The 21908-nt window shown below is 42.8% G+C and overlaps 2 protein-coding genes across 2 annotated transcripts in view; both read right to left on the reverse strand.

The window, feature by feature from the left end:
* Positions 1–2512: 2512 nt before the first annotated feature.
* Positions 2513–19050, reverse strand: LOC149046566 (uncharacterized). Its single transcript, XM_089204568.1, has 6 exons — positions 8866–19050; positions 6954–8449; positions 5881–6517; positions 4933–5472; positions 4353–4542; positions 2513–3963 (listed from the first exon to the last, which is right to left on the reverse strand). Exons 1-6 carry the CDS (start codon positions 18881–18883, stop codon positions 2637–2639), a joined length of 14208 nt encoding a protein of 4735 aa, XP_089060694.1. The 5' UTR covers positions 18884–19050; the 3' UTR covers positions 2513–2636.
* The window catches only part of LOC149046567 (uncharacterized), a 3002-nt gene continuing 50 nt past the window's right edge, over positions 18957–21908 (reverse strand). Inside the window, exons 1-4 of the mRNA XM_089202592.1 lie at positions 21800–21908; positions 21404–21653; positions 19210–20913; positions 18957–19078 (exon numbers count right to left, since the gene is read on the reverse strand). The exon at positions 21800–21908 is cut by the window's right edge and continues 50 nt beyond it. Coding sequence (XP_089058718.1) covers positions 18957–19078; positions 19210–20913; positions 21404–21653; positions 21800–21908 — 2185 coding nt within the window. The remainder of the gene's footprint in view (positions 19079–19209; positions 20914–21403; positions 21654–21799) is intronic.

Here is a 21908-nt window from a genome sequence, read left to right on the forward strand (position 1 = left end):
GAAATTAGCTAGCCATATGGTAGTGTTCGTAACTTCCTCGAACTCCTTGACATCCGTTAAACCAGGGGCAGTTCCCCAAGCAACCTCATATGATGTCTCATTACTTTCAAGGTCACTTGCAGAGAAATAGGCAAAGATAATATCAACGAAGACCTGGAATGGAAACAGGTGTAAGTGTGGCAAGCGTTGTGACCAATCGATAGGCTAGTGAATAGTTTACGACTTCGCGCACCTTAATATCTACACCTCTCATTTATTTCAGTAATATTGTTTTCGTTGAGAAATCAGACAATTGCTCTCAGTCAAACAAGAAAGCCATGCATAGGTGTCCTTACGTACATGTATGACAAGAATTAGAGCGGGAATAAACCAAACTCTTCGTGCTGCCCTCACTTTAGAGTATAGGCCTAAATAAGCGATGAAATAAATAAAGAGTCAAACTTCTCATAAACTTTAAGTAATTTTGAGTAAGGTGCATTTTGTGATATGGCTTAAGAAGCACAAATTTACTTGAAGCTGGATTTTTTTATCCTCTTAGCACGATCGGCTGAGTAAGACTCGGAAAGTGTGAGACGGATTTTGACATGAGTTACAAGGTGAATTGGTATGACATATCATCAACCTCTTTTTTACCTGAAAATCCATATCAGGCCCCATAATTCCATCCCTGACATAATTCATCACAGGTGGTGTGGTATCTATGGTGACGCCATCACTGTGAGCGGCAGAACATCTGCGAGCTCCATTGCAGGCTACAACTGTTACGTAGTAATAGTCACCCTGCCCAAAGTTAAGACCGTAATGACTTCCGTTTGGCCTCAATCCCGTACTTTCACATTGCTGAATGTCGTCTGTCATGGGCCTAGATCCTACACACCAGAAGTACTCTACGATGTCGCTTTCGTCGTCGAGGAAGTCAAGCCATCTGGCGTGTACCTCTCCCGTATTATTGGTGTAGTCCACATCCGTTTCCTTAAAGTCACGAGAAGAGCACTGACTGTCTTCGCCAAAAGTCGAGTTGTCCGAGCAGTTCTTGTTTGGGTCGCTCCCAAGTCCATCATAGACAAGTCCAATCTTAGGGGAGGTCGGATCGATCACGAACGACTCTGAGAGAGAAGTTGTTGAAAGATCGGCTCGTGTTGTTTCAAGCAACTGCACCGTGTACAAATTCTCCGGGCCAGGGACGAAAAATGATCTTTTTGCGAAGGAGAAGTTCAAGCCGTTTGTTGATGCATTCAAAATCGATTGAGAATGACAAGAAACTGCGTCACAAATATTTGATTTAAAACTGAAAGGATCGTCACTTTGAGGTGTTAAGCATGACATTCCGTCACACTCCATGCACATGTCAGCGAACCCGCCAAATGATTTCCGTCCAGTCTCGCAAGGTACGCAACGCACCGACCCAATGTCCTTTATCTGAGATACCCTGACCCGAACATGATCAGCAGGACAATAAGTTGCTATATAAATCCTTCCAGTACCTGAATTTTCACCTTGTCCTGGCCATGCGATAACATCTGGGGCACCAAACAAAACTGTATCGTTGATAAAGGAAACGGAAGTACGAGGAATTCCATCATCCACTCTTGGTCCACTTTCTCGTGCGATCACACGTCCTAGGTTGGCACATTTTTTAAGTTCATTGTCCGTAAAGATTCCATGAAAACCTAACAATAGCACACCCTCTCGGCCATCTGATGTCTGCATACCCAATGCGATGATGTAACCTCCATCTCGAGCATCGACATCGAGGTGTCCACTAAGATGTTCGTTTTGTGTGATTTGAAAGTCGCATACATCTTTGTATGAACTTGATGTGATGTTGAGCTGTAAAACATCTACAGACTTGTGGTCCTCAGATACCATTATTAGCGCGTCAGTCTCCGTAAGAAAAAGTGAAAAAGGAGTAGTCATTTTTCCGAGCTCAGAAATGCGAATTGTCATGAGCAATGTAAACATCTCAACAGAGTACACTGAGATGCAAGAATTCTTCCCTTCTCCTGTCGCTACAGCTAAGATACGCTTGTTCAAAGACAAGGAAAGTCCGAAGTTATTATGATTGTTTTCTTTTCCCAGAGCTTTCGCAAGCTTCCACATACCATCTTGTTCCTGGAAAAGGGCCACAACACTGGTTTTCGTAGATGAGTTAATTCCTGTCATAGCGATCGTATTGTGATTGATGGCTATTACATGTTTCACATTATCGGCCCACTTGTTGCTTGCGTCACACATATCGGTTGATACAGTCCTACAATTTCCCAAAATTGCAGTCTTAGTTAAGTCAAGGTCGCCGGTGTCATTGACTTCACTTTGAAAAATATAGGCTTTACCATTGGCCATGAATGCGGACCTATTACCGTGAGATACCACAGTGATGGGTGTTGTCGGAAAACCAACAATGTAATCTGGCAATGTTATGTGGCTGGCAGCCCTGTTTCGAAGGGGCAAAACAAACGCCTTATCTGCAGAACCAACAGCAAAATGATCGTTTGGTAGCCTTGCGATAGAAACACCAAAATGATAAGAGGGCATGGTTGTTTTAAAATGAGTGTCACTGACGAGAGATTGGGGATCAAGCGGGCGCCTGGTACAACATGGACCATCGGGATCGGCAAAACCCGGGAAGACTTCCATTACGCGCAACTCCTCAGTGGTGTTGGTTTCATTTCATTCGTGTCTGATGCAACTCTTTGAACAATAATTTTAAATTCCTTAGTCGGACTGAAAAGATTGTGATCCAAAATAAAAGCTGTTCTATTGCTGGAGTCATTTAAGCCACTTCTCACGATTAATTCCACCTCCCCAGGGGAAGATATATATCTTATCTCCGAGTCTAATGCACTCTCGTTAACCGTAGGCAATCTTAGATCTGGGAGCCAACGTTGGGGCTCTTGTTTGGCTGCCTTATCTGAGAGGAATAATCCACGCTCTGGAGGAGCAGCAGGCTCGATTCTCAGTCCATCACTCGCAGAATCACTGTAAATACCTCCTTCGTTCCAGACCCTCACAACTTCTCGGTAACGTTCCCATGGCTCTAAAGTCACGCCCTGAAGAGTCACATTTCGTTGCCATTTCAATACGTCCATGAAATCGTGTACTAGCGGTTCGCTACGCCAGGACTTCGCGGAGTCAATCTGCGGCAAAGACAGGTTCGAAGAAGGCTGTGTGATAGCTACCTGAATATGAAAACGTGAAATATCTTCAAAATATCTTCCAAATATCTCCCATCTGAGTGACAAACTTTGGGCCATAGATTTCCAGTCAATGTCGGAGAGAGTGGTTCCGTTCGAAGCGGGAATATCGATAACTTCCACAACCATAGGTGCAACGGATATGACCTTGCAGTGTTCAGATACCAAACGAGCTTTTAATCCTACGCCATTTATGGCGTATACTGTTGCAAAAAGCAGCGTCCCTGAAGATATTCTATTTGTTATATCTGCTCCATTGCTTCTTTTTTCCACGGACCTTAAAGTTAATACATCGCACTGTGCTTGAGATGTTCCAACACACCAGTCATATCGCTCTAACTGGCTCTCTGGATCTTCAAATTCATCCCAGTCAGCAGTCAGTAATTCTTCAGTGCACTTGAAACGTACGTGATCGCTGCCTTGAATCGTCGTTTTGGTTGGAAACTGAAGCCCCTGATGAACAGAAATGTTTCCGGTAGGATTTTCTCTAGTAGTGTTGATCAGACCGTTGTCGGGATATTTCAAAACTGGTGGCGTTGAATCGATCAATATTTGGTTTGTTGCCATCTCCGAGGACATTCCGATATGGTTTGTTCCTTTTACAATTGCAAAATATGATTCGCCATGAAGTAGATTTAACTCATGAATAGTGAAGCTGACATCCATACCCACGTCAATGTATTTGGTGACTGTACAATTCCCAGGGACAGTAGTGACACAAACTTTATATAGAGATATTCTACTTTCGGGGTCAATAAATTGATCCCACCTGCGCAAAAAAAATTGTAATTCTAGTTAGAAAAAGAAAGAGTGTCTTCACTACAAGCGCAGAAGTTTGAGTTTCGAGGAGGAAATATTTGTTCTAATAATATCGGATACAGCCCAGTTCCATGATCACGCAGTAGCGCATAATCAAATTAAGGTAGCCAACGAAGATAAGTCAGGATGAAAAGGAATTTTAAGGGATCTGTAGCGTTCTGAGTTACCTCTTCTCGCGTGATGGTTGTGTAAGTGCTGTGTTGCAGCGATTGCTCATAAATTTTCAAAATAGTTTTAATGTTTTCTTACTTAATCGATTTACGAAGTGCATAAAAATTGTGTTATCCACAAACAAGCCAATGACGATTTTGAAAACCAAAGACTAATTTTGTACTGCACCTGACAGTCAAATTCGTCAAATCTGATTGGTATTTGGCTGGCTGGAGTCCAGTTCCAATCCTTGCTTCGCCTGTCAAGGGTGGGGTAAAATCAACCGTGAATCCATCAGAGGAAGCTTGAGCATAGAGACCGGCAAAGTTGAAGGCCCTAACGATGACGAAGTACTGACCGCCGCTTTCAAGGTCTACTCCTGCAAGTCACAAAAATTTATAAGCAAATATATATTTTGCAGAAATCGATCACTCCCTTAAAGTTTGACTCATAGCTTGGCTATGAGCATGTCGGTTGTTTATCAAATGCACTATCACTAGTGTATTTGACTTTAATATAAGACAAACTAGTACAAGAGAATATAATTTATAGTGATTCCTTGAAAATACTTTTTAATTGTCTTGGTGTAAGGTTTTCGTCATTAAGAGGTCTATAATGCGTCTGAGAATTATTGCAGACAAATTTGCAATTGAGTTGGACTTAGCGCTACAACTTGCTCTGGTAAGCCGTCATGTTGCTGTAAAATTTGTCCGCCGAGGCTCACCTAAACGGACGTGAATATCTTAACATACAGATCTTTTTATCTTACCTGTTATCGAAACATTGGTAGCTTTTCCCACTCCAGTAAAAGATTGTGGGCAGATGGACACGTTCCGGGCGTCGCACAAAGCTATTTCATAGGACTCGATGCCAGACTCTAAGTCTTCAAAGTTAATCCAATGTGCACGAATATCTTCCTCTCCATTTACATAACTGCTCTCTATGCCATTTCCGTAGATCACAATCCCGGAAGTTGGCGGAGTCTCATCAACAGTCACTCCATCTGACATGTATGAGGTTTGAACGCCTGCTCCGTTAACTGCGTTCACCGTGACATAGTACCGCTCACCGTTCTTTACGGGTTTGTTGAGAACCTTACGTGTGGAGGTACTCGATGGAGTAAGTTCAGTTTCTTGAACAAGATTGCATGAACCTGGTGACAAGCCAGCACACCACCTGATACTTTTGACGTCACTTTCGAGGTCTGCAAATTCATTCCAATGAGCTGCGATGAAAGTCCTGCTTTTTTGAAAGTCAATGTCTTCACTTTCTTTTGCTCCATCTAAAATTTGTCCTTCAGATGTGGGACCTTCCGAAAAAAGCATATCGCTTTAATGACACCAACGATAACAAAAACAGTCCATCATTTTAAGATGCGGCCGTGTTGGTCTCCATAATGACAAGAGAAATTGTGCCGATGAAATTTCTAGCGAAAGGTGACATTTAAAGCGACCAGCATTTGATAGACTTAAAGAGGGCTCAATGTTCTCATTGAAATAAGACAGATATTTCCATTTAATATAACTGATATCGTTATTTGTAAATGAAGTTGACCTAGTGTGTCAAAGCCCTACAAATCGTCGAAAAGAAATACATGCATAAAAAAGGCAACAAAGAAAGATCTATCTCTTAAAGTTTATTTTACTTCTAAAAATTGCTTTAGATCCATAAATTTCGTCCTTATATCCGGAAAAAAACCACAATTCATATAGGTTACCTGTATTGTCAACAGTAACTCCACTAGAGGACACGTTGACGCTCACAAGGCCAGCTTTGTTCTCAGCCTTTATAGAGACAAAATACGTTTCGCCATGAACGAGTCTCTGGTTTTGCAAAATGCAACTAGTGGCGTTCCCAAGGTCAGCAAAGCTCATTATATTGCATTCCCCAGGTTGGGTACCAACACAAACAAAGTATTTCTCAATCTCACTTTCCATGTCTGAGAATCCACTCCACTTTACAAATATTTCCGAGTCGGTGAACACCTCAGGGGATTCGCCTACCGGAGGATTTTCAACGTGCATGATTTCACCCACTATTGGGGGAGTCGAGTCTACCACGAAGCCATCCGATGACAACTCGCTCGCTCTACCAACAGTGTTCGTAGAACGAATCGTTGTTACATACTTGACTCCTTCATGAAATTCTAAATCGGCAATGCATATATATGTGCGGTTTCCAATATCCATATTTTTTACTAAACAGTTGTTCACGTCGATAGCGGAACAAATGGAGACCTCGCTCTTTAAAACACTACTTTCAGCATCCTCTGTTTCCCAACTGACGCAATAAGCGTCCCTGGCGCTGATATAGTCTTTGTCGACAAAATATGATCCCCGGTGTAAGTCAACCACCTGTAAAGGTGCATTAACATACTTGAATGAAAATGTTAAAATTTACGAAAGGAGTGGACTTTTTCTAAATACTTTCAGTTGCAAGGGATTATACACGGGTTAAATAATGAGAGGGCCACTTAGGTACCCTTTCGATCATAAAACTAAACGAAGGTCTTTGGATTGATGCAAAACCAAAATAAGGAATTCAGTTACATGAAAGACTTTAACTCGAAGAAACAATTTTTCTGGTTTTCTTCGAAAATTTTTGATCCGATGAAAGAGAAAGAAGTCTCAACAAACAAATCGAATTTGGAGAAGCTCGAACCTAATACATTGACTTACACATTACGAAAATAGATTCATTACTTTGAGAAAAAGATTTTTTTTTCCGATCCTTCTATGAAAGACCTGCATGTAAAAAAAAGAATCAATCTGACTTTGAATAGTAAGTTACCTTTGCGATGACAGGTGGAGTGCCGTCTACTTCAAAGCCGTCTGAAGTCACTCTTGTAACTGCTCCTGCGCCGTTGTAAGCGCTTACTGTTACGAACACGCCCATTTCGGTCCCAAAGGATGGATAAATCTGCTGGCCAGCGCTTGTGCTGTCACCGACATCCGTTACAGGGATGATATCACAGCTTCCCTTTCTTGTTCCAGCACACCATGTGTATCTGCTTATCTCAGACTCTACATCCTGAAAAACATCCCAGTTAGCATAAATAAACGCACCGCTCTCTTGGAAATCGATGTCTTCAAGTGTTTGTCCATCTCTTACTTTGCCCCCAACAGGGGGAGTACTATCGACTTTAACTCCATTAGAGGCCGCAATGTTGCTGTAACCAGCTTCATTTGTTGCTCTTACGGTGACGAAATACTTTCCGGTGTGATTCAAACTTAAACCTGTGATTATACCTTGGAGGGCGGTTCCCACACTGATAAAAGTACTCACGTCGCACTTCTCTTGTGCTGTTCCCACACACATCTCGTACTCGGTTATTCTGCTGTTAGGATCGATAAACGGTGACCAATTAGCGGAGACATCACTTTCTGATATCTGCAGCGCTGCGTCATTTCTCTCGCTCGATCCATCGTATATGTTGCCTGCAATCGGTGCCGCGACGTCGAGTATGAACTGGTTAGACACAGCCTCACTGAACAACCCCACATTGTTGTGGGCTCGAAGCATAACAACATAGGAAACTCCAGGTTTGATGTCTAGAGCAGAATTATGTATGCTATTTTTGAGTCCAACATCAACAAATGGAATGATGCAGTCTTTTGTAGTACCCGCGTGACATACAGCCCACTCAAAGTGACTTAATCCACTATCAAGATCAACAAATCCACTCCATTCTGCTATTATGGGGTCGTCTTTCCGCAGGTACTTAGTTTTCATTGTGTCTCCAACTATAATGGCACCAACTGTTGGCTCGGTATTATCAATAAGCAGCGGTTTAGAGATGGCGGTGGCTACTACTCCTACGCAATTTGTAACTTTTAATCTAATAAATACTACAGTTCCCGATGCGAGTGGCTGAGGAAGAGGGTGCTCGATCGACGTTATACTTGTATCTACAGCTGACCACGAGACTATATCACATGATTTAGCTCTCGAGCTAGCGCACCACTCAACAAAACAAATTCCACTTTCCTCATCGGAAGGTGCTTCCCAGGAAAACGACAACAAACGATTGCTACGTTGCTTAATATCGCAAGAAGAATTATCATAATCATCACACCGATGGAAAGACGAGGAGAAAACTAAAACTTTCCCTACATTGGGTGGAGTGGCATCCAGTGTTACACCATCAGAGTAAGCTGTTTCTTTTAAGCCAACACCATTGATAGCTTCCACTGTAAAAAAGTACCGTTGGCCTTCCTTTAGGATAATGGAAGGATGCACACTTGTTAGAGGATTTGAAGATGTCATGTTATGCACGTCACAGGCTCCTGCGTGATATGAAAATTACAAATATTGCATAAGTCACACTGATGGTGAAAGTGCTCAGAAAAGAGGTGTTCTTATTTCATATAGTTCATAGCGAACGGATAAATAGTTCGCGAAACATACGTTGATGATAAAAAAGGAACACCAGGCAAACCTTTGCCTGAGCCTGCCACAGGCATTCCACGGAAGGAAAGACATTTCAGAATATGAGTTGATGAAACATAATTCAAGTGATCACCCTTGTGCGCCAACAACGATTCATACCGAACGCCGGAACAGAAAGAAACGTGGTTTCTTTCATATCCACGATAATGCAGGAATGTTAAATTAAACTTCACGGATCTCAATATCGCCCTATTTTGGCGAGATCCCTTTGAATACAAAGTAGTTTTAAGAATATAAATAGTCAGTTGCATACCTTGCGTCGTTCCAACACACCAATTGTATTCAGCAACACTGCTCTCAGTATCTTGAAATCCCTTCCAGTGAGCAGACACTACCCCATTTTCGCGCTGATAATCTATGTCGAAGAATTCTTGGCTACCCGTGGAGGTTAGATTACCATCAATTACAAGACCAGGTTGTGGTGGCGTCCAGTCCACTACAACTTGCTGTGATGTCAGAGTGGTTTTCAGGCCAAGTATGTTGACTCCAATAACTGTTACGTGAAACACAAGTCCTTGGTGTAGAGTAAAATTAAGTTGGTCCAAGTCGATGGAGCGACTAAGGCTGTCTACACGTTGAAACCCTAGCAAGTTGTCTTGGAAATGGAAACTACCTACTCCGACAAGAAAATGGTTTATACCGCTTTCAAGATCGTCTATGGACCACGTGACTACAGGGGCAGAAGGTGTGTTCACATACATAGTTCCTTTTCCAGTTGTGGGGGATATTTGGAGTGACTTTCCTACTGGAGGCGTTCGATCAACGACAACTCCATCCGATGAAGCACTGACTTGCTCTCCTCTGCTATTCTCAGCTCTGACTGTGACATAGTATTTCTTGCCGTGTTCGAGTGTCAGGTTGTGGAAGTTGTTAGTGGACGTTTTCAGATGATATGACTCCAAGAATGGCCACTTACAAAAATCAGGACCAGAGGGGTTAGGCGGTTGATCCCTAATGCACCAATCATACCTGAAGATACCAAATGCTGGATCCTTGAAGCCACTCCAGTGCGCCCAAATTGCTTTGTCATCTAGTTGGAAGTCAATATCTTTCGCTGAAATTACTGGGCCATCGCTCACAACCCCAGCAGAAAACTTTCCAAGTATGGCAAACAATCCAGACGAGCAATCAGTTCTTTGAAGTCCAGCGCCATTTCTGACTCGAATGCAGACGAAGTAAGTCTTGTTTTCGACGAGAGTTTGATTATTGATTACCACTCCGCCTACTGAGTCGTCTGCGATTATCTCAGTATAAATATTACCGCTACTTAATTTAAGCGAGAGAAGATCTTCACCAACGGCCCAGCTGGTCTGTCTAATGCCACTTTCAGGATCTGTAAAGCCTGTCCAACTTACCACCATCAATGATCCTGGTACTTCATTCTTGTTCCGATCATATTTTCTCGGAAAAACATACTGAGCAACCACAACGCCAGGGTTCGGCGCGGTTCGGTCGATTACGACGCCATTTGATGCCGTCTCACTAGATAAGCCGGCTTTATTTACAGCAAGAAGCCGCAAGAAGTACGTTGAACCGAATAACGAAGGGATATCGGAAATCAAAACGGTCGACATGGATATTGGCACTTTTGAAAAGTTTCTTATGTCGTTATTCTCTGGATTAGTTCCCAATCCCCATGCGACAAACTCGAGTCCACTTTGGTCATCCTTCGCAGCCCATGAAGCGCTCACAGAATCATTATTTGGGTCATATGTTAATTTCAAGTCGTTCACTTCAGGTGGGGAGCTATCAATGATAACACCATCCGTCCAATGTACTGAGGACAGGCCGACAGCGTTAAGAGCCTCAATACCACCGGCGTACGTTTCCCCTTCTTGAAATCCTGTTGAAATTTGACCTCCTCCCGTTATTATTACAGACCCTGTGGAGTTTACGGGTGTGTTCAAAGTATAAAAAGGAATAACGTATTCGCTTGTGCGCAAGCTTTTAACAGCGAAACGATATCGAAGTATGGGAGATTCATTATCATAGCACACCCACGAAATACTTAGTTTGCTTGAGCTTGGAGCGTATTTTAAGTCCTGCTGAAGATCTCTCTGACCATCCCATACATGTAGGCATACTGGAGGTGAAATATCAACGGTAAATCCGTCTGATTTCACGGTAGTTTCCAACCCAACACCGTTCACTGCTGTCACATTGACAAAATACCTTCTCTCACTATCAAGATCTTTGGCCAAAATCAAAGCCGCTATAGAAACATTGCCGTTGAAACTAAAGGACCCGTAACCGTCGTCGACTGAGCTGAATACTTTCACTGCATATTCTTTTACACCACTCTCCGCGTCAGCAAATTTGAATTTTACTGTCAAGTTTCTTGTAGAGTATTGGTATTCCCCATCTTGGACATAAATTAAATCTGGAGGAGTGTCATCAAAGACAACGCCGTTTGAAACAGCAATGGCTCTAAGACCCACATTATTTGTGCATTTTACTGTTGCAAAGTAACGATATCCCAGTTGAAGATTGCCCGCTACTGTAAACGATGTTTTGTGAATCGGCAAGCTTGTGAAGTTCATAAAATCGACCTCTCCAGGCTGTAACCCAAAAGCAATCTCTATGGACGCTAACGATGTTTCTAGATCATTGCAGGTCCATGTGGCAGTCAAGGAACCTCCAGTGGTGAAACCTAAGTCTTGATTTGGATTGTCACCATCCAGAAGAGGCTTTGAGAAAACGGGAGGTGTGAAATCGACCAAAACACCTCTGGAAGAAACCATCGCACTGGGCATACCGAGCAGATTGAGTGCAATCACTGTCGCATAATAACGACTGCCACTTGCCAACTCTGAAATTTGTAATCTAGAGCTTGAAGCTGTGTTTACGAGCCCTACATCTGTAAATTGTTGCACATCTTGGGCTTCAGGAGACGTGCCGAATGCCAGCTGATAAGTTAATATTCTTGTTTCTTGTTCAGTAAAGTTAAACCATGAAGCTCGAAGAACTGAACTCTCGATTTGTTGGTCAATTTCCGCTCCAGGTCTTCCATCGGTCACAAAGCCTGGAAGGGGAGGAGTGCTATCCACAATCACACCATTAGAATGGAAAAGCGCTTGATTCCCAGCCCTGTCTATCATCTTGAGACATGCGTGGTATTTGTGACCAGAAGTCAAATTCAGCCCGAATAACAGATAGTAATTGGTATTGGATGGAACAATTTCTTCCTTTCTCACATCGCAGCTGATTGAGTCTGCCTTGCACGATAAACCTAATAGTACTGTTTCAACACCAGAGAAGTCAGTAAAGCCATACCAATGGGCACGGAAAAGGGTGAAGTAGCTTTGATACTGGGCATCAGCTGAGCCCCATCCGTCTAGGACGATTCCACCCTTCGGGGGTTCTTGGTCAGAGAGTAGAGGGGGCGAGGATTTGATGCTAAACAGTCCAGCATTGTTGATGGCCCAAATGGTAATGAAATAACGTCGGTTGTTTTCCACGGAAAACGAGTTTAACGCTGTCCAGTTGACTTGCAGTGAAGAAGCTGGTGTACGTAATAGAATTGACTGAAATTTCATGACGTCATCAGTCCCAGGATAACTTCCTACTCCCACTTTGTACTTCGCAACTTTTGATAAATCATCCTCAATTTCAAAGTAAGCTCTGAAAGTAATGCGTAACTTCCTGATAGCTGACAGTGTTTCGCCGAAATGTCCGTGTTGAACATACGTAACTAGTGGGGGAGTACTATCAACGATGAATGTATTTGACAAACCACGAGCAACAACACCTGCTTTATCTTTTGCCTCGATTACAACTGAGTAAACTCCATCTTCGAGGTCAATGTTACGCCCAGTAACCCTAACCCGTCCAGCCGTCTTAAGCGCTGCTAATAGGTCATCATTCTTCAAAGAGGCCACTGAAATAGCGAAACCCGCTACGCCACTATGTACATCATAGAAGCTGTCGTTTCTACACTGATTAGGATCGAGTGGTCCAGATACTCTGTTCTCATCCACTAAACACCAATTCCATCTTGCCCATACTGATTTAGTCATCCACTGGTACAAAAGTGGAGGACCAGTTGATCCAGTGATTACTTTTCCAGTGTGCGGAGGAACAAAGTCTACAATGGCTCCGTTACTACTGCCATTAATACACATACCAACCCCGTTGCAGGCAACAACTGTAACAAAATAACGCTGACCACTGCTTAGGAAAAGACCTGAAATGGTCACTCCGGTTTGGTAGCCAATTGTCTTAAAATTCTGAACGTCATTGAATCCAGGGCTAGTCCCTAAAGAAACGCGGTACTCAATCAGGCCACTCTCTGAATCTGCAAATGCTTGTTCCCAGTGCGCACTGAAGGTGTATCTTTCGCTGGTGTAATTCTTATCCTTCCCCTCAAAGCCGTCTTTAATGTATTGTGAGGCGACTGAGGGCGGTGTATTGTCAATAATAATGCCATCAGACCAAATAGTTTTCTTAAGGTTAGCTCCATTTATGATCTTTATGGTGACGTGATATCTAACTCGCGGAAGAATGTTGACATCAGAGACACTCGCAAAAAGCATTCCACCTTGGATGACTTTGTGGGTAACAAAGTTGACATCTTCAAATGCTCTCACGTCATCTCCTCCTGGATAAGTACCAACTCCCACCAGTTGTGCGCGAATGCCACTTTCCCGATCAACACATTTCCATTTTGCTTGAATACTGCTTAATTTTCTAACAAAGTCGACATCAAAGAAATCTTCATCGTTCGTTACGTCAATAGCAGTCTCTTCGCATTGCGGTGGTGTATTATCTGGCACAAACCCATTTGTCTCAATAACCGTTTGAAGTCCTGCTGCGTTTGTTCCACGGAGTACTAGTTTGTAAGCTAAACCAGCCTCAAGAGAAAGGCCATCCATGAAGGGTGTCTGTTGAGTGAGTGCAATATCCACAAATGACGTAACATCTTTATTGGTGTTATTTCTCAAAATTCTCCACTCATATCTCACCATAGGGCTCTCGGGATCTTTGAAAGGGTCGAACTTACCACGGATGCGCTTCAGTGATGGGATAAACATCACATCGCTCTCACCAGCACCATCTTGAAAATGTCCAGGAAAAGGTGGAGTTGTGTCAATCACGATACCATCGCTGCACATGACTGCTTTTAATCCTAACAAATCCATCCCATAAAGGCGTGTGAAATATTTTTTTCCGTGATTCAAATTCAGGCCAGAAGTCTGGATAATAGTTGAGTCACCGAGAGTGGTCAAGGGAACGATATCTGCTTCAGCTTCGTCAAACGTGCAGTTGGTAGAGGACGATACTCCCCATTTTATGTATGCGATATTCTTTATATTGCTCCTAAAGGCAAAATTCATACCTAAAGTGTATGTATCTGACTGATAATCCACATCTTGGCGTTCATTGACACCATCGTAGACATACCGAATCTGAGGACTCTTACGTCTCGCCGTAAATTTAGGGCAGTTAACCAACTTACTATCACGCCCCACGTCATTCGTCGCCAATACGCTGACATACACATCTCGTCCGTGCATTATTGGAAGATCATTGACAACTATGCTTAAAGATGTTCCCACCCATGCAGAGTAGTCATCGCCAGAACCCTGAATGGATCCTATCTTAACGTGGTAGTTGCTGATTTTAGTATCTTCGGAGAATCCATGCCACTGTACGAAATATATTTTGTCAGCAGCTTGCCTTGCCGTACATTCCCCAGCGATAGGTGGCGTCGTGTCAACATCTTGGTGACAATTTGTAAAGAGCGTCTGGTCAATCATTCTCGCTGACCACCACCACTCCCAGATGGTATTTTTTCCACACCATCCGTTGTTTATACTACAGCCAAATAACCAGCACCTTAACCGGAAGCAGAGACGGAATCTATACCAAAGCCAAACTCTAATGCGAAGCGGTGTCATTCGCATCTTTAGCTCGATGCACGCTTTCAATGGCCACTTATCAATCCTGATAAACAGGTCTGGTATAAAGTGGGTCTCCAAAAGTCTTGCCTCAATTGTAATTCCAGCTTCTACAACAAAGAGTGATAAAGCGGCACCAGCGTAGACAGAGATCCAAGCTCCGGGCATGAGACCAAGACGAAAAACCTTGTCCTTTAAACAAACTTGTCCTTGAAAGTCTACACTATAATAGCCACCAGCACCAGCAAACAGTTTTACTGGTATGCCAAACACAACTATGATTTGTGAATATTCAGGGAGGAATTGCTGATATCCCTTAAGAACATTTCCACGGAACAAGGTCATACACGATCCGAGATCTGAGGCTTGCCTGCGCATTCTCCTATTGCTCTTATGATCTTCTTCTAGTTGCTCCGAATAAACATCAGACTCCAATAGCTCTTGGGAGGTGCTTCGCTTTCGTGTAGTTCCGCAAATCATGTCTCCGAATGGAAACAACCTCCGCGGTCGCAGAATGTAGTCCTTCATAACCGTAAAGAACAGGCAGTTCTCTTGGATTCCAAAAGTCATTTTCAAAATCGGAAGTCTGAGATAGAAATATCTTTCTTCAAAGTCTCCGCCTATAAGCTCTACATTATCTCTCTCAGCATAAGTACCACTTGAGAACGCCACTGCGATTACTTCACTGTCAACTCTGGAGACCGACTCTAAGCCCGAAGGGGTTCTGACGACTCTAGAGAGCGTGGCCTCTCCAGTCTCATCACCATTACTGATGTCATGGAACTCGAGCTTACATTGGAAACCAGAAATCATGGCACATTTCGAGATGCAAACATACTCGGTACTGAACTGTCTGACGATAGCCATGCCTTGTGCGTTTGCTCCGATGATGATTACTCTGTCAGGTGTTAAGCCAAAAGGAGATAGATCCCCATTAGCAGATAGCTTATAGCCGTAGGCCTTTCCACCTTTGCCGTCTGTTACCCACAGGAAATTGAATAGCTCATCGTAAGAAAGAGAGGTTGCGGTACCTTCAACTGATGCAGATCTGGACAAATCAACCCAAGATGGCTTTGGCGGCCAGAACGAACTTGTCACACTAGATTTCTTTAGGGAATAAATTTTGTTTGACGCGCTGTCACTGATCCAGATGTAATCTCGAGCAACAGCCACTCCTCCTATTTTTACAACTAGAGGGCTTCCTTGACTACCAAGTTGAATTATCTTTTTAACTCCATAACCAACGTTGGTTACCACTAAAAGTGATGCTTTCCCTTTGTTGCTAGAGACTCCATGCATACCCAAAATAACCTCGCTTTGGGAGAGCCTTGAAATTCCCTCTACTTTATAGTCATCAAACAAACCTGGGATTAGCCAACGCCCACTCTTGTCCATGGAGGAAAGGTCATCTAGATGTGGGAACTTCCAAGTGAAAATGGTCTTTAGATAGAGTGATGACGATCGTTGGATTGATCGTACACAAACTTCCTCCGAACAATAGGGTATTTGTTCCCACGGTTTGTAGGCCATGGGGTCTAATCCTCTCTGTCGCAGCTGTAGCTTTTTAAGAAAGTCTGTGACCTTGTCCATAAAGTTGTTGACTTTTGTCACAGTATCAGTGAATTTGGTAGCATATTTGTCAAGAAAGGGCTTCACGACATCACTGAGTTCTCCTGCTTCAGATAAGAGGTCGATGATTGGGCTCGAGACTGAACTTGTTACACCTTTTAAGCTATCAGCATATTGTAACGCACCTTGGGTAACAGTATCTAGTCCTCCCAGGACGTGGTTGATATTCTCTGTCTTTTTCCACAGTTCGTATGATAGTTTAAGTTTGGAACGCACATCTTCAACGGCTTCGATATGTTCTAGAACAGCATCATCGTAAACATTTCTCATTGCTTTGAATGTGTTTTCGAGAAAGTCTTGCATTTTCTTCTTAGTTTCCCTTGCCTTCTGTATATAGTCCACAATTCTTTCGATTCGTCCTTTTACTTCTCCTACGGAGCGCTTTTGAATGCCACTCCCCTCTTTGTTCTCAGCCTTTCGGCCAGTGATCTTTTGGAAAACCGCCTTTACTCTTTGAACATCATCTTTAAGGGAGAAATTCCGGACTTGCTCCGCTAATAGTTTCACCGTGTCGATAACAGCTGTGATGTTATCAACCCCTTGTTTGTAAGTTTCAAGAAGGTCAGTGTATCCACTCGCTTCTTTAAACTTATCTTTAAGCACATCAACCTTATCTTTGATGGTTCTAGCTTGATCGATAAAAGCTTCGGAAATGCAACCTCCACCCTTGATACACTTCTGTATTTTGAAGTTCTTCCATGTAGCCGGAACCATGTCATATAGAACTCTCACTTCCTTCTTGAAGTCCTTATACTGATCGATGACGTATCTCCCAACCCCAAAAGCTTTGCGGACGCATGGTTTGGTGCTCTCTACGAGTATTTTCTTGATCTGCTTGCAGTCGGGTAGTTTAACTGCCGTCTCTAGAATAGGCGAAAAATTGTTGGTGAAAGGCTTAAGCTCAATTAAGACACCCATCACTTCACGTACCATGGCTTTGATATTTCGTAATTCGTCTTGCATCTCGTCAATCGGTTCTTTAATTATAAGAAACTTTGACATGGCTTTGCTGATGAGCTTATCAGCCTCTTTGTTGAAAAACGTATCAACTTCTTTGACAATGTCATAGTTTCCAAACTTATCGAGCGTCTCAGCAGCGATGGTCTTAAACTTGTTGCAGACATCTCTTATTCGCTGATCAAAGTCAAGTCCAAACTGCTTTCTGATATCAAGCTTCTTGATCTCTTTTTCGTAGTCGTGAGCTCTGTCTGCAAAGTTAAGTATATCATCTACTGTTTTCCTTGCTTTAGTCGCGTACTCTGGAAGATTCCGGAGATGCGCCAGGGCCTCGTTGATTTTCATAGCTATTTCACGGACGGATTTGAGAAACCCTTTCTTTGTATTAAGAATTGAAAGGAAATCTGATATTATCTGGGCAACACGAGAAATCTTCCCGACACGAGCTGCCATATTCTCTGCATGCCACGTCTCGATATTAGACACGGCGGATTTTAATTGTCCTCCAACCGCCTTTATGTTAGTGGCGACAGGTCCAATGAACGATCCTAACTCCATGAGTGCTTTACGAGCGTTTTCTTGTACTTTATCTATTATGTCAGTGGAGAAATTTGTAGCTTTGGTGCATGCACCATTGACTTGTGAGGCTGTCCCGTTGGCAAAGTCCACTATATCATCTGCAAGATTCCGAATATCTTTCAGTTTGCCTGTGAGCTCTTGCAGCGAGTCTAAAACGAATCCTTTTGCAGCTGTGGTAAAGTTGCGCTGAATTTCGTCTATTAGAGAATCTACAAGGACAGTAAAGTTTAGTAGTTCCGTTAGTGCACTCTGGGTGGTATTCTCCACTAGCCGAAGGGCCTGAATTCCTTTCTGCTCAACGTTTACTCCAAACTCTCTAAATTCCTGTGATGAATTCAAAGCCAATTTATACACTCCACATATACGCTGCACGTTTTTCTTCGTGAACTGCTCCACTGCCGGCCCAAGCTCCTGAAAGAAATCTGTGATGTCAGCTATTGCTAACACATTTCCATATTGAACGTCAAGTAGTTCAAAAAGACTCTCTAGGAATTCTTGCAGAGCTGCAGCCGAATTTGAAGAATTCGAGTTGGAGTTTCCGCCCAAAATTTCTTTAAAAAGTGTTCCAAGATCAAAGTTCTTGCCAGGCAATATTTCTTCAAAAAACTTTTCGAGATCAAAACCTGAGAGTTTGAACTCTACTAGAAAGGCTCCAAGTTTCTCTAAAATAGTGATAAAGTTCTGGAAGCCCATTGATTTCAGATTGATCTTGAACTTAAGGCTGATTCGCCAATCAAAACGCAGACCAAAGTTAAAACCACTCAAATTAAAAGAAGGGAATCGTTGGTTCATGTCTGGTAACTGTAACCTTGGGAATCTAATGCTTTGGAGAAAATCAAGCAAAGAAGACATATCCAGGAAACGATTGGCAAACTGCAAAAGATTTAAGGAAGTTTGCTGAAGTGTTTCCAGAGGAAGCGAAAGGTGGATGGAGAACTTGAACGGAAGCTGGAAATTGAAACCGCCAGGAACAGACATCCCTAAGGAATTGAAATACTCTTTGATTTTGTCAAAATGCAGGTCGACAGAGACCGAGCGAAGAATGTCCAGGAGTGTCTTGATATTGAAATTTTCCGGCAGTTTATGAGGCAAATAGTTGGTTATTTTACCCAAAATGCTGAGGATGTTGTCCAGAGATGAAATAACTTTTTGAAAAACGTAGTCTATAGCAGTCAGCCTTCCGAGACTTTGCTGTATTTTCTTTATCATGTCTCTTAGCCACTTCCAGTCCTTAAGGCGGCTTAGAACATCTTTGGTAAACTTTATGATTTTTCCGATCAGATTAATCGGTCGTAAAGGCTGCACCAGGTTCTGCACAAATTGAACGAGCTTGCTGACGAACTCTATAAATTTGTCTATTTGCAACGGTAAATAACCAGCAAGCTTGCTGATAAACTGGTTTATCTGTTCAGCAATCACGCTCGTAATACTATCAAACTGCCTAAGGAGACTGTCGCCAGTATCAGCAATGGCGTGGATGAGGTCTTTCGGGAAATCATTCTTGAAACTGGCAGAAGCCTTGAAAGTAGCTTTACCTCGCACGACATCAAATCCAAACTTGAGAATGTGAGCTTGAATATAAGCTTGGTTGTCAAGATTCACCTCAAATTTTCCACCAAAAATGCCAATTCTTAGCTTTACTTGATTAATGAACTGTATGACCGATTCGGCTCCCATCCACTTACCACCGTAGGTCTTCAACCATCGCTTGGAAGGGCCAAGAGCAAACTCTCTTGGATGAAGGAATGGGAAGAGAGCACGTTTTTGGCGATGAATTGCTCTTCGTCTCTTCCTTAAATAAACTGCTTTGGGATGATCTCCATGGTTTTCAATAAGTTGAATAATCGAAGAATCCAGAGTCTCACTTTCTGCGGCTAGCCATAACGCACGTTCCAGCCCCTGTACCACTGAGTCGCTTAAATTTTGATGACGCTCAACCAAAACATCAACCACAGCAGCTTTTACTTTAGGATGTTCATCTTCGTATAGCGCTTGCATCAAGTGTTGATTCGTATCTCTCGTGGGAAGCTTGCGCATGGCTGAGATCACCGCTGATCGAATACCAGAGTTATCGTGGTCAATGTGTTGAAGGATAACTGGAAGTCCGGAATGATGTCCGAGATTTCCAAAGGCCCAGATGTGGTCTCTTAGCTGTATTTCGTGGTCCGAGCTGTCGGGATCATACAATGTTGATCTGTTTTGGTACCTGTTGTGGATCATGTCAGCGACGCTTTCGCATAAGGTGTCATTGTACCCCGATCTCTGTGCTCTTTCAGCTAGTCCTGCTAAGACAAGCATCGCTGTAGATGTGACTTCATCTCCTTTCTCTTCTCGTGACACAAGGTTTAACAAGGCATCAAAGAGTTGTGAGTGAAGTGGACCTTCTGGTAAGTAAAAAATTCCGATCAGAAGTGTCTGATACTCTTCTTTGCTAAGAGGTCGAGAGTAATCTGCCCTAACTGCTTGCGCTAAAGTGTTTTGGGCCTGGTACTTTCCGTGACCGGCAAGTGCTGCTACATATACTGCCCAAGACGTGATGTTTTGGTGACTTCGATCCCGAACAAGTCGATTGATTGTTCGAAAAGCGTCTTCATCTTCGCGAACCATACGATGCATCTCATTAGAGCAATCAGCGATTTGACTCTCCTTCATACTTTTGTCGGTGAAACAGCGCAGCACTTCATAGAAAGGCTTCGGCTTTTTCTTCTCTCCACCGATCTTGGACCAGTTTATCTTCTCAGTGTCAGTAAACAAAAGATTGTCTCTGATAAGAGTACGAGCTATCTTTAAATGCTGTTCCTCTGTTGCTGATCGCTTGGAACGATGGTTTTCAGGTCCTAGACAAGATCTTAACGTCAGTTTGCTGTATCCCTTTGTTGACATTTCAATGTCTTGCTCTTGGCTTTTAAAACCCTCGAAATTGTCTGCTCTAGGATGACCATTGGAAGGTCTAAAAAATGCTTTATTAGTACGGTGAACTCTTTCTATCTTTCCGTCTTTCACATGAATATGTGCATTGTGTTGAGACTGCACCCTGTGTTCTGCCTTGGCCTGGGTACCGTCCGCAAATATATGATAATCTTGGTTCGTCCAAGAGCGATGAAGATGAGCGTGTGTATCGTTGGCCGAAATCACCCTGTACTTTGTTCGAAAGATTCCAGAATCATCGTGTTCTTGCACTTCATAGATGTTAGATCTATGCACTTCTTTTAGATTAAGCTGAAATGCGCCTGTAATACCTGTGATCAAACAATAGGTAAGGGGAGGAGAATCGCATGCAGCTGGGCCGAGTTACCATTCCTCTCTTGTTAGACTGAGTTCTTGCATAGCATGAGCTAGAGCTAACTTATAAAAACATACATTTTCATGCTTACGTCGAACGTATAATAATAATTTGAGCACTCTACCTTGCCCAACAAGTCTCCAGATGAGGAAAAATCTGTGCACTTTGAGCAAACAGTTGTTTTCTTTTGCTTTTTGCTTCCCTTAAATTCCATTTCAGACAGATAGGAAGAGGTAGCAAATCGAATCTCTTTCTTAAATCGTCGTTCAGCCACAATCATTTACCTGTAAATGTGGCTGAAAAATGGCTTATCATTATGGATATCTTTAGCGCTTTCTCTGCTACTCGTGAATGGCTTTGACAGTAGTTATTTAGTCAAAAATTATATCTGAAACGCTAATACCGCTGCAAAATCTGGCAATATACTTTGTCTCACTGTTCCCTACCTTTCTTGAAGGCTGCAATTTCGGGTGACTCAGACCTCTTTGCAAAATGGACGCCACTAATAGTTCCATGATCTTCCTGTTGGAAGTAAAACGGCTTTGAGAGCTGCTCTTCAAAGTCTTCATTTACAGGGTGGTTAGCAAAAACACACCCCTGACGTACACGCTTTAAGCGGGGTTCCCGCACGTCGAGCTTGATCAGATACGATTGTTGTCTCTCACTGAGGTCATATGACGCTGGTGTTAAGTCGACCTAGGTGAAAACATTGCTTTATGTGAAGGGCCACCGAAGTAAATACTAGCTATAATTATTATGGAGATTGACTTTTTATTTCATAACATTGCGAATTGACTGATTAAATTTCCTTTCACAGTTTTCTCTCCACCTTCTAATCATACACGTATGTACATTTTTCTAGGAGAGCATGATGTAGCTATCATTTCTTCCAGATATTTGTACGGATCCGCAAATGATCTTAGGACCGCAAATGATCCCGGACCGCAAAGG

The sequence above is a fragment of the Pocillopora damicornis genome, chromosome 4 (assembly GCF_964200805.1).
Source record: "Pocillopora damicornis chromosome 4, jaPocDami1.2, whole genome shotgun sequence".
Classification (NCBI taxonomy): Eukaryota; Metazoa; Cnidaria; class Anthozoa; order Scleractinia; family Pocilloporidae; genus Pocillopora; species Pocillopora damicornis.